The sequence below is a fragment of the Schistocerca gregaria genome, chromosome 7 (assembly GCF_023897955.1).
Source record: "Schistocerca gregaria isolate iqSchGreg1 chromosome 7, iqSchGreg1.2, whole genome shotgun sequence".
NCBI classification, from domain to species: Eukaryota; Metazoa; Arthropoda; class Insecta; order Orthoptera; family Acrididae; genus Schistocerca; species Schistocerca gregaria.
Genome location: NC_064926.1, coordinates 37167389 through 37180303, shown reverse-complemented (window position 1 = coordinate 37180303; position 12915 = coordinate 37167389). Strand labels below are relative to the sequence as shown.

The 12915-nt window shown below is 38.4% G+C and overlaps 1 protein-coding gene across 4 annotated transcripts in view; it reads right to left on the bottom strand.

Moving 5' to 3' along the window:
* The window catches only part of LOC126282174 (casein kinase I), a 268841-nt gene extending 256237 nt beyond the window's left edge, over positions 1 to 12604 (bottom strand). For 2 of the 4 annotated variants that reach the window (XM_049981702.1, XM_049981703.1), the window contains exon 1: positions 11853 to 12600. In XM_049981702.1, the coding sequence (XP_049837659.1) occupies positions 11853 to 12066 (214 nt within the window). In that variant the 5' untranslated portion in view covers positions 12067 to 12600. Of the gene's footprint in view, positions 1 to 11852 lie in introns of all 4 variants that reach the window. The other 2 variants (XM_049981704.1, XM_049981701.1) reach the window with 2 other exon arrangements.
* Between the last annotated feature and the right edge of the window lie 311 nt (positions 12605 to 12915).

Genomic DNA, 12915 nt, shown 5'->3' with positions numbered 1-12915 from the left:
AATATGACAAGATCCTCCTTTACCAGCACCCCCCCCCCCCCCCCCGCCACCTCCAAAAAAGTGAGCAGCAGTAAAAAGGTTGTGGAAAATTCATAACTGGACATTCTGGCAAATGACCAAACACTCTAAGCTGCAGTGCATGTAGGTATAGCTCACGCTTTCCATCGTGGACTTTCACAGATCTCTTTGCATCACTCTTAAATCCCTATTCACCACACACTGTGCAAAGAAACATGCTTTTGTTGGACGCTGACAGCTCTCAGAGGCATGCTTCTCCCGTATACTTTGTCAGTGATCAATGCTATAAACAGTAATTCCGCGAAGTACAATCGATTGTTCAAATACCCTGACCGACGATCTCTAAAAGTTTTCATATAATAATCGATATTTTCAGAATAATCGGTACTATTGTCCATATAATATTTTTTTTTTTTGTGCTTCCATGGAAAGATGACAGCTTGGCTCATGGAAATGCATAGACTTCTTTCTTACAACAAACTACATCAACGAATACATATACTCAGAAGCAGTAGTTTGAACAGGTTCTGCAATTTATACCACAAATGAGTTATTACACACTTTTGCACTCTAAAAAACGTTCAGTTTGTGGAGTTACCCCAAAATATGATACCATATGACATAATCAAGTGAAAGTAAACAAAGTGTGCGAGTTTATTTCTGTCTCCACTGTTATCCATTACAAGAAAATGCAACATAGTTGCGCATGTGAAATTTACTGCGACTACATTTCCTTTACAATCACGGTCAGGTGGTGTTACAAATCATGATCACATGCTGGATGCACTACCTCCCACCACTCCACAATCTGTGCAATTTACAATCAGAGACTGTTATGATCCAAAATACTTTGACAAGAGTCTTTTGGTGACAAGTGCAAATTAGAGTCACGACAATAGGCCTTAGCGTCACACCCAAGCTAGTTACCTTAGTCATCGCACCACAGATTTTACTAAAACGACATGTGAGTTTGATTCACCTCAAATCTTGTAACTTTCTTTCCTATCAAGAAACTTAGTGGACAGAAATTGAAAGCGGCAGCTCAGCAGAATTAATAGACAATATAGCCGACAAGGAAAGCTCTTCTTAGCTCAATGTTCGTTTGAAAATTGCTGGGATTATATATATATTATCCTATTTGAGTGATATGCCTTGCCTTTATCTTCCTCCTAAACTGACTGGCCCAAGCAGCTAAAGAAATATCTAAACAGTTTGACACTGACTACAAAACTATAGTGCAACTCAGCATGTTTCATATTAATGAATCACTGCCTGGAATTAAAGTAGTGATAAGTGGCAGGAAAAAATCCTCCAACTGACTGAGCCACCCATTAAACAGTGAATCTGTATTCTAATGTTCAATGAACCCACAGCCCTACTAAAATTACATATTGCAAATTGATTAATATTCTTTAAGTAGGAATGGTGGCTATCTCTTAACGACTGTGACGTATTTCCCACAGAATGAAGCATTAATCCCAGCAATATTGATTGAATATACTAACTATATGTTGTGTGACAATCTGTGATACAATGATTATTTTTTCCAACTGCTGATCAGAATGAAGCCTGATAAATCTCAACTGCAACATGAATAAATAAAAGATTGATGGTGACAATTTTGGAATTGTCAAGTTACCCACAGCATCCAAATAATATAGTTTCCATAATCTGGAGAAATTAAAGTACTAAAATATGAGTGAACACAGCATTAACAATTCTATGCAATGTTACCAAAGGAATAGTTTTGCTTTTTGGAATCAGTACGAATACCAAGCTGGACAGAATACCACAGTGCCTTACTAGGCATGGTTAAAATGAGGTAGCACACCCACGTTCTTCAGCAACTTATTCTTGCCCAACAGGGCATTACAGTGTGATGTTAAACACTCGTGTCTCTTGACAGTTTTTGCACACACAAATAATTGCCACGGGGAAATGTAAGGTTAAGTCTCAGAAAAATCCTAGGAATGACTGGGGGTAGAAAAAAACAATGTTTCCCTTGTTGGTAAAAATCATTTGGAGATAAGGGTAAACCAAAAGAAAGCACTATTCTTGCATTGTCAAAACCAGGGGGAAATAGACCTGGAGATATACCTGAATAAACAAAAGAAAGTTCATATATATGTGTCCTTAACTGTAAAGATGCCTACAGCAAGAATCAGCCATGAAAGATTATGTTAGAACTCGAAATATTTGCTTCCTGTGTGGAAACATTCGTAGTGGAGGCAGACTTAAGAGAGATGAAGTTTGATTTCTTTATTAATAAAAATTAAAATGAAGAGAGATGGATATGCCTGGTGAACTTCCTGCAAAGGCCTTCCAATTATGTGATGAATGACACAATGAATGCTTAACTGATGACACTTCTTATTGGTGTGATTTGCTGAAAATGTAAAATGGTAAGAAACGAAACTGAGCTGAAACTTAAACTAGTAGTAATGAATTATCAAATATTTTGTATGTGGCCGCAACATGTTCAAATAAACTTCTCAGAATTCTCTAATTTTTCTAGAATCCAATCACTACATTTGGCAATACCATAGGTTCATTTCAAAATGTGTCAGGCAACAAACTAAGTAGAAAGTAACGTCTGTTGCAATGTGGAGAGAGCTTGACTGTTCCAGATTGTATGTGTTCATCTCCTTTCAATAAAATGTTATGAAGTACATCGAAGAATAGATTTCATTTTGGCCCCGATAGATTTAAAGAGGCAGCAACATCTAATGACAGGAGGTACTGAAAGTGGCAGCCAAGACTGCTGATAATATCCAAACATTACATCAATGCAGTTTCTTCAGTAACATCCACAAAAGTGAACACAGTCTGCTGTGTGTAGTAGTACATTACGCATGGGGCCATTCACTGTGACATAACAGTGGACACATGCCAAATCAAGATATACACAAAGTTATGTTCTTGCACCAAGTATGGTTTCTTCACGAATGGTTTGCAAGGAGATGCATCTGGTTTGACACACAATCATATTTTAAGTGCAAATAATTTCATCTGTAATGGAGTTACATTTCCATGCCATCAATTGAGAGAATGTTGCACTGGTGGTCACTGACTTCGACATCTACATACAAACTCCGGAAGCCACTCTATGGTGTGTGGCAGAGGGTACCCTGTGCTACTACTAGGTATTTCCTTTCCTGTTTCACTTGGAAAGAGGAAATGCAGAAACAGTTGTCTATGTTCCTTCATATGACCACTGATTTCTCGTGCCTTACGTCTGTGGTCCTTATGCAAAATGTTATGTTGTCGGCAGCAGAATCATTCTGCAGTCAGCTTCAAATGCTTGATCTCTAGCTTTTCTCAATCACGCTTCTCGAAAAGAACATCACTTTCCCTCCAGGTATTCCCATTTGAGTTTCCAAAGCATTGCTTGAACCTTCTGCTTACAAATCTAGCAGCCAGCCTCTGAAATGCCCCGATATCTTCCTTCAATGATTGGCCTTTCATCCCAATGAGTTATGTCACCCAGTTCTCTTCAGTGGACTACTACTTCTGGCACAAGTCAGTCATGACATCATCCCACTATGCATGAGAAAGTTCATGGCAAAAAGGTTATCATACAGAGAAACCATTAAATATATAACATCTATCTTCAAATGTTATCTTAAAAAAGGTTAAGACATCAGTAAAGCAAACAGGATAATTTGCGTAATATTGAGATTAGCACTTTGACTAGCATATCAGCCATGTCTCACTGACATCTGTAGTTTCCTGCTTAGTCACATTAGACAGACGCAGGTCACACCCTTCGCCCTCTGGCAGCAATGTCAGCGTTGTAAAGAGTCCTTCTGGGGCCATAATGTTTTTAATCTAACAGAACATGTCAATCACATGCGATTGACAATCTTATAGGAACTTGCATGGATGTTTGCTTGCTTGCTTACTTCACTACAGGTAATCACAAGAAACCTACTTGCTGTGATGTACATGTTCTCAGTGAAGAAACGGGACCCGAACATAAAACTTTGTGTGTGTGTGTGTGTGTGTGTGTGTGTGTGTGTGTGTGTGTGTGTGTGTGTCATAATAAGCTGGAGAAAAGACAGTGAAGATCTCACACCAGGAAAGAAAGTGAAGCAAGTGAGTACCTTCTGCCAGGACTGCAGTGAACAGTCTTTCAAGTGTTTGCACTGCTTTTAAAATCAATAGTAGTACTTTTGTACCTTTAAAAAACAGTCTCCCATGAAACCTCATCAGTAGGTTATTTGCAAATCCCATGAAACCTCATCAGTAGGTTATTTGCAAAAAAATACATAGCAGACTATGTTCTCTTTCATCATGCAAAAGTGGGCCAATGGCTTAGTCCAAAGCTTCAGGAGTGGCCACAACTTGCCTTACAATGTAAAACTGCACTTTATGTCAGGCTCTGAAACTGACATAGGTTTCTGAAAAGCAGATAATGTCACATGCATGTTGTTTAGCAGGAAATATTGATGTCAGCCATATATACTAGGCATAGAAGTATGAAACTGGAATTTCCCTACAGATGGTGCTAGCCATCAGTGTAGGGCCTGTAAGACCATGTCTGCAGCACTATCTGCTTCCCGTAATGGCTGATGACGAATGTCAACACACAGTAATCCAAGTTCTATACATTGGTATCTGTTTCAAATCCGTAACCATGTCGAGTTTTGTGCCACGAACTACAATTTGCCGACAGCATTGATTTACTGTTACCATTTGAAGAAAACTGCTGCAGAATCGCATCAAATGCGTGTCCCAGCTTTCGGCAAACATGATCTTGGGAAAAAAGTGTTTCAAATGCTTTGACACGAGAAACTACAAAAAAGTTTGAAGACAACGAATTGCGGTCATTATTGGATGAAGATGATTCAATGTAGGAACTCGCAGAACAATTGAATGTAACGTAGGAAGCCATTTCCCTTCAGTTGAAAGCTATGGGAAAGTTGCAGAAAGTGAAAAAACAAGTTCCGCATGAATTGAACGAGAGAGAGAGAAAGAAAACACTACTTGTGAAATGCTGCTCACCAGATAGCAAACAAAGTCATTTCTCCATCAAATAGTGACAGGTGATGAACAGTGGATATATTTTGAAAATAATAAGCGTTGTAAATCATGGCTGAATCCAAGCAAACCATTTACATCCATTGCAAGACCAAATCGCTTAGGAAAGAAGAAAATGCTCTGTGTTTGGTGGGATCAGAAAGGTGTCATCTATTACTTGCTGCAAAAAGCTGGTGAAACCATTAACACCGATCACTCCCAACAGCAACGGTCAATTTAGATTGAGCATTACATTAAAAATTACCAGATTATGGAAAAAGGCAACAGAGTCATATTGTGCCATGATAAAGCCCCATCACAAGCAGCAAAACATGCCAGGGGAATTATCGAGGCATTCAGTTGGGAAATAGTATGGCATACAGCTTATTCTCCATAGGCTGGGAGAAATGAATAAATAGCATTGGAGATTACACTGAATGAAATATTGGTTATCAGTTTCAAACAACAGACCGATAGAGGTACTCAGGGTACCCTCCGCCACACACCGTCAGGTGGCTTGCGGAGTATGGATGTAGATGTAGACATGTAATTATTGCAACCAAATTCCGGTTTCACACTTCTACACCTGGTATAACTGACATGACACCCAGAGTTTATCAGATGGCTCTGGGAAGATACATTTCCAATAAATCTAGCAGCCAGTAGGTTAATGTTTAGCACACTGAAGAACCTGGCATCAATCTTTACTATATATGTCTTCTATCATTCATTCAGTTTTTGGGCTCCATCATGGAACTCCAACCTTCCCTAAGGTTACATTAATATCAGTGTTAATAACACGAATAAAGTATTCTTTACATCAAATTTGGAAGTTTAAAAAATAATAAACCTCCACCAATCAAAACAATTGGAGTTTCTGTCAGAATATTTACAATTCTTCAGGAATTCCTCTTGCACCTAACTTGAGTTGCTATTTTCAAGTTTACCCCAATTTTGTCTCAGCTGTTTTCAGTGTTTAGTATTTGAACTGCCACGTACTTACAGATAATGCTCAGCTCAGTTCAATTTAGAACCAACTGTAATATATTTTTTAGCATTTATTTCTACTATTGCTTTTAGGTTTTTACTCTTGCATGTATTGCACTGATCAGTAGATAATGTGCTCAGCTAGTAGCAGTTTGTTAACTATAATACAGGAGATTTCAGCAATGGTTCTATGATAAATACTTAAACAATGATATCAGTTTTTTCAATACATATGCTTATCTGTTGTCTGTTGCAAATAAGATCCTGTCAAACATGATTATTCTCATTCCACTAATTAGTAGTAGGTCAATAATACTCTTGTGCATATTGTCCAACTTCAATAGTATTTAAAAAGGGATTCCTTCAAATCTATATACAAATATTTACTTACTTCTTGTGGTACTAACTTATATGAAATTAACTCACGCAGAAGACAGTAGAAATACCTACTTCTCTTACTGACACCTGTTACAGAGGATATCTTTGTCACAATGTTCCAACTGTTTTCCGAAAAATCACCCTTCCCTTTTACATTTACTAACTCACTGTTTTTAAATAAGGTACTTCAGACTTGTGCACCACACACGAAATATCATAGAGTAATTTCATGGCAGACTTAATGTGATCTAGCTACAGCACCAACAGCAATCTAAATCATAAAAAAATGTTACAGCTCTGCCTTAGTGGCCCCTCAAACAGTCGACTACACTATATTCACTAGGCTGCTAAGTGTCTGCCTATACCTCAGGTGGCTTTCAAGGTTTTTGTCAATTATCTTGCAGCATAAACCTAAGTTACAACCAGTAATCCCTCATAACTTGCAGGTTTCACACCTAATTAGTGACTTTTTAGTAGTGGTGATTAAAACATCGTATCACAAAATCAAGTCCATCCTACCTCCTAATGCCTCATTTAACCATCAATCACTTAGACATAAACGACTACCACTATATTAATTTCAACGACTCTACCACTACACATTAATGATTCATATTCTCAAAACTAATATACACATATGCAAATTCAAGCACTTGATCGTATATGGGGGTAAAATAAGAGATAAAATCAGTGTTAACATATCTATGCTCTTTGTGAATGCTGTAGTTAGTATAATTATAAGGACGTGCTGGAAAGTAATCCCTCCAAATTTTTTACTCTGTTCTCAATTCTGGGAGAGATATTACATGTCATCGATATTACTCAGTAGACTTTCCCGCTTCAATGATGCAAGCTGCAACCACTGCCGTTAGGTGACTCCAGATTGTAGCATGGGGGTGTGTAACCTATGTATGTACAGTGAAACCTCATAAAACTAAAATCACGAAATCAGAGGGATTGTCCACACACGGAGCATCTTCTCATTCAGCATGACAATACCAGACCACAAACAAGTGCTTTAACATCTACAACAAACCATGCCTTGGGTTCAATGTCATTTACCATCCTCCACACAGTCCCGATTTAGCCACACCCAATTTTCATCTGTTTCCAAAACTCAAACAAGACCTTTCAGGACTTCACTTTGATAGTTATGAAGCTAAGGAAGCAGACATGAAGTTGTAGCTCAACCAGAAATGAGCAACATTCTACAGTGGCAGTATCACCAAACTGGTCACTTGTTGGGGACAAATGTGATTATCGCCAATAAAACAATGGAAAAATCCAGGATGGAATAATGACAATATTATGAAAAAGAGAGATTTCTACTCATTGTATAGTGGATATTCTGAGTCGCATATAGGCACAAAAAGAAGACTGTTAAACAATTGAGCTTTCGGCCAAAAGGCCTTTTTCTAAAGTAGACAACATACACAAACATTCATGCAAGCACCGCGCGCGCACGCACACAGACACAGTATCTGGATATGTAGACACAAAGACTAGAAATGTAAAATGTTAGTAGAGATTGCCCTAAGAGTTGTCAAATTCTGAGACTTTTGCACATGTTCTCGCTCATTAGAAGCACACCTGCCAGGATTGTGCTAACCTCAATACACCTCATTCATACAGCACAGTACACTGCCCCCCCCCCCCCCTCTCTATATTTTTCCACTTCAGTTAGTGATCTTTCTAGCGTCGGAAGTTCCATGCAGCTTTCCGCGGATGATGCTGTAGTATACAGAGAAGTTGCAGCATTAGAAAATTGCAGCAAAATGGAGGAAGATGTGCAGCGGATAGGCACTTGGTGCAGGGAGTGGCAACTGACCCTTAACATAGACAAATGTAATGCACTGCGAATGCATAGAAAGAAGGAACCTTTATTGTACGATACAATAGCGGAACAAACACCTGCAGCAGTTACTTCTGTAAAATATCTGGGAGTATGCGTACGGAACAATTTGAAGTGGCATGATCATATAAAATTAATTGTTGGTAAGGTGGGTGCCAGGTTGAGATTCATTGGGAGAGTCCTTAGAAAATTTAGTCCATCAACAAAGGAGATGGCTTACAAAACACTCGTTCAACCATAGTTGAGTACTGCTCATCAGTGTGGGATCCGTACCAGGTCGGGTTGACGGAGGAGATACAGAAGATCCAAAGAAGAGCGGCATGTTTCGTCACAGGGTTATTTGGTAAGCGTGATAGCGTTACGGAGATGTTTAGCAAACTCAAGTGGCAGACTCTGCAAGAGAGACGCTCTGCATCGCGGTGTAGCTTGCTCACCAGGTTTCGACGGGGTGCGTTTCTGGATGAGGTATCGAATATATTGCTTCTCCCTACTTATACATCCTGAGGAGATCACGAATGTAAAATTAGAGAGATTTGAGCGTGCATGGAGGTTTCCAGAGGTCATGACAGGGGCACATAAAGTGCCCTCCGCCACACACTGTTGGCTGGCTTGCGGAGTATAAATGTAGATCTATAATTTGAGTATATCTGACTGGAAAAACTTATTTTAAGAAAACATATGATCATGCCACGTGCAAAAAGACTGCAACTAATACTAGCAGCTGCTTCATGAACAAATACCATCAACATTAATTACTTTTGTGCCTGAACCTTCACCTATAACAACATGCTGTATTTTGGCTAAGAATAAATTTTTTAACATCTGCACACTGCTAATTAAGTATCTCATACCAAAATATTTGCTTCAGCAGGCAGTGGCGGGAAGTGAATTCAAAGATTTATGAAAAACTAGAACACTTGCTACAAAGTTTTACTACTATTCATTACTAGGCTTACTAGAATATCATACCAACAAATTGACATGAAGAAATGAAAACAATATTAAGATCCTCAACATTTAAACATGTGAGAACGTAAACAGGAAAGAGTTTTTTACAATAACACCTATGCCATAGAAAATAATCTTAACTCATCTGATAAATTTTGTCAACTAATGACATCAATGGAAGTATGTCCGCCCCCGGTAGCCGAGTGGTCAGCGCGACAGACTGTCAATCCAAAGGGCCCGGGTTCGATTCCCGGCTGGGTCGGAGATTTTCTCCGCTCAGGGACTGGGTGTTGTGTTGTCCTAATCATCATCATTTCATCCCCATAAACGCGCAAGTCGCCGAAGTGGCGTCAAATCGAAAGACTTGCACCAGGCGAACGGTCTACCTGACGGGAGGCCCTCGTCACACGACATTTCATTTTTTTCAATGGAAGTATTCCTCATATACATCACTAATTTTTTGCTTAATTATGTTTTCCATTGTGACTAGTTTATGTTTATGACTAGACAACCCCTTCATCAGTCACCAATAATGACATTTGTTGGCATATGTCAAGCAAAGTTACCATAAATCTAATCCCACAAAATATGTACCCAGCCAGAGGGAGAAACGACACTGCATGATGAAAAATAAAAAAAAGAACGTTTTCTATTGAAGATGTGTGACATGCTGCTGGAGAAAATAAACATGGTCTAAGCCAATGCAATTCTTCAGAATTTAAAGAACTGGTATTGGTGTTACACTTTGGTATAATATAGTTTAAATTGGCTCTGAAGAATTACTTTCTTCTCCCTGATATCTCAACACTTGTGCACATGCACGAACCAATCATCTAGCTATTACGAAGTTCTCATATGGCTACAAACTATTGGTTTTATACATTTTACTGTCATTTTATCTCTCTTAGTTTCGTACTTCCATTTACTGAACAAAATATTTGACTTTTTCTGACTACCTGAACCTACCTGTTGTAGTATGGAATAAGTGATCAGTTTTACTCTCTGAATAGACATACTTCATCTTTTCAAAGTAAGGTACACAGTCATTAACCTCTAAGAATATCTTAGCACCAAAATGCTAATTACTTGGCATAATCCTATTGGAAGTGTCACACTGTCTCTTGCTCAATACACCAACTACATAAAAAAAGGAAGAGGCAGTTGATGTGCTCTCCCCATCCCCAATATTCACATAAAGTACAGCCACATTTCAAAGTAACCAAACATCTTTTGCTCACAACTTAACAGTAAAATAAGTTTCACTGATCACCAAACTGAGGTACATGCATCAAAAGCACTGCAACAATTTAAGTGTAACTTGTGCACTATACGAAATGTGACAACAGGACCACTGTACTAAACTTCTGAACACTGATTATATATAGGCCTATATAATAATTAAAATAATAATAATAATAATAAATCCAATAGTAAACTAACTACATAGATGTAATCATGCTGAGCATTAAAACAACAAAAAATAACATGTAGTTGCTGGCAGCTATTTAAGCTATGTCCTATAACGTTCAACCATCACATGTCGGGAAAGAATACCACACCTAAAGGTTGTTAGTGCTGAAAAATCTTTACAAAAACCATCAGCCATTTATTTTGGAGTTTTAAGTCATAGGCATGGGATACAAATATATACCTCTGCAAATGCCTGCTGATGTCAAACAATTATCGACTAACTTAAAGAAAAATCACCCAAAAAAGCCTTCACAGCTGAAGACAGTAGATCAAAATGGATAGTGATGTGTGGATATGACTGTTTCATAACAAACAAGCAGATTGGAAAAGGCTCCAAGTGTGATGTCATTCCCTTTTTACGTTTATAACAAGTTCCAACGAGAACTTACACAAAAAAAAAGACAAAACAGAAAATGGCACCTTTGCCAATGTTTTTTGAGAGTTCTTCCATGCTCGATGTATCTACTAAGATGAGTGCTGATTATTAATTCTCGAACTTCTCTAATGACACTTGTAGGTAACCACATAACAACCAGCATTATTCTAACTGTAATAATTTTATGTCCGAAACAGTTGGATTCATCAGAGCTGTTAAACAAAGTATACAGTTTTAAAACTTGAGCTATAGGGGTTTCAAACTGTGATGAATAAGAAGTGTAAATGACAGTCGACAACACCAGGTAACTACTTTATACAGCTCTTCCGGGGGGAAGAAAGCATGAATCCTTGTCTCTTAACGCTGCCCCCGAAGCCAGGGCAGACGACATCAATGTTGACACAAACATAAATAATACTGAGTCCTCTCAATTCGGCATACAAGACAGCACCAACAACACAACATTGTACTACTTTGGTGACTAAATGTGCTATGGATTTTCTCTAACTTAAGTTTAACCACGGTTCATACACGTCTTTTGAAATTACAACTTGACATGGATGTAAATATACATCATCCTGCGTGAAAGCTTTTATCACATAGACACCATGATAACGAAAGTAGCCCTCTTACGACGAAAACAGAAAATTACAACTGGTTTTGAACTGCGCCGAGCTGTATAAATATATCACTGACAGGCATAAATAACTGCCAAGCAAACATCTGGCATACGTCTAAACAAAAGATGGGATTTATGGAATAAGTGTTACTCGCATCAAATGACACAAATGAAAAGTCACTCACCTAGCCGTAACTCTCCGAAGTTTCCACTTCCTATTTTCTTCCCAACTTTGAAGTTTGGGCCAACCATCAACAGACCCGAACTGCTGGAGACACTGTGTTTGCTAGTATGCATGCTAGTTCTCGTACCTCCTGTACTCGTACGTGATACCCTCTTTGCAGCTTCTTCTCGCAAATCTTTGTCCATTTCCCTATTCCTAGTTTCACGTCTCTGCATTCTGTGGGGTAACACTCAAACCGTACTAAATGGATTAGCACTGCAAATGGCTGCTCTTGTCACAGGTAGGCTCCGAGCCTACAGACGAATCTTGCAGCCATGCAATATTTCGCTGCACACGTTTGGCTTCTCCTCTCATTCACTTCATTCAAATAACCATCATGGACGCAAACATGTGGGCTGTGTAAACATCCGTGGTTTTCGTGCATTGCTAAATCAGAAAAATTACATGTAAGCAGTCACTATGAAGACAATGCACGCACACATCCATTATTTCCCATATTCCTGTTCCCGTCAGGTCGCGGACTGATACAAGAGTACAACGGGAGTATATTCACTGATATATAATGTTCACTTGAGTACAAAGAGAAAGTAAAAATCAATGCCCTAAAAATGACGGAAGAATAAAATAAATCACAAACCACACAAGAATTTTCCCAACATTACATATATGATTATGACATCTCACTAAAAATTTTCATGTTTAAATTGCAATTGTTACCAAAGATAATCTTTCCTGTTTCTCTACGTCATTTAACCAAAGAGATTCCGAAGACAGACTACACATAAGCCAGCAGTGTAAATGATAATATTATGATGCGAGAATCGTTAATGTTAAGAGATTGTTAAGTCGTTTGTACCCATGTAAACATTTGGACAATCATTGGGTTTTTTTCTGTTGATGGACCAAATTAATAATAGTTTTTCATAACTATGTCTAAATCAATGACGTGTTTGCTCTGTAGGTTATTTGAAATATGCGCAGACATTGCCTTCTACTTGGAACAAAAATTACAGATTTATGAAAGTCCGTAACATTTCTGTGGTCTAAAGCGACGTTCGTAACGT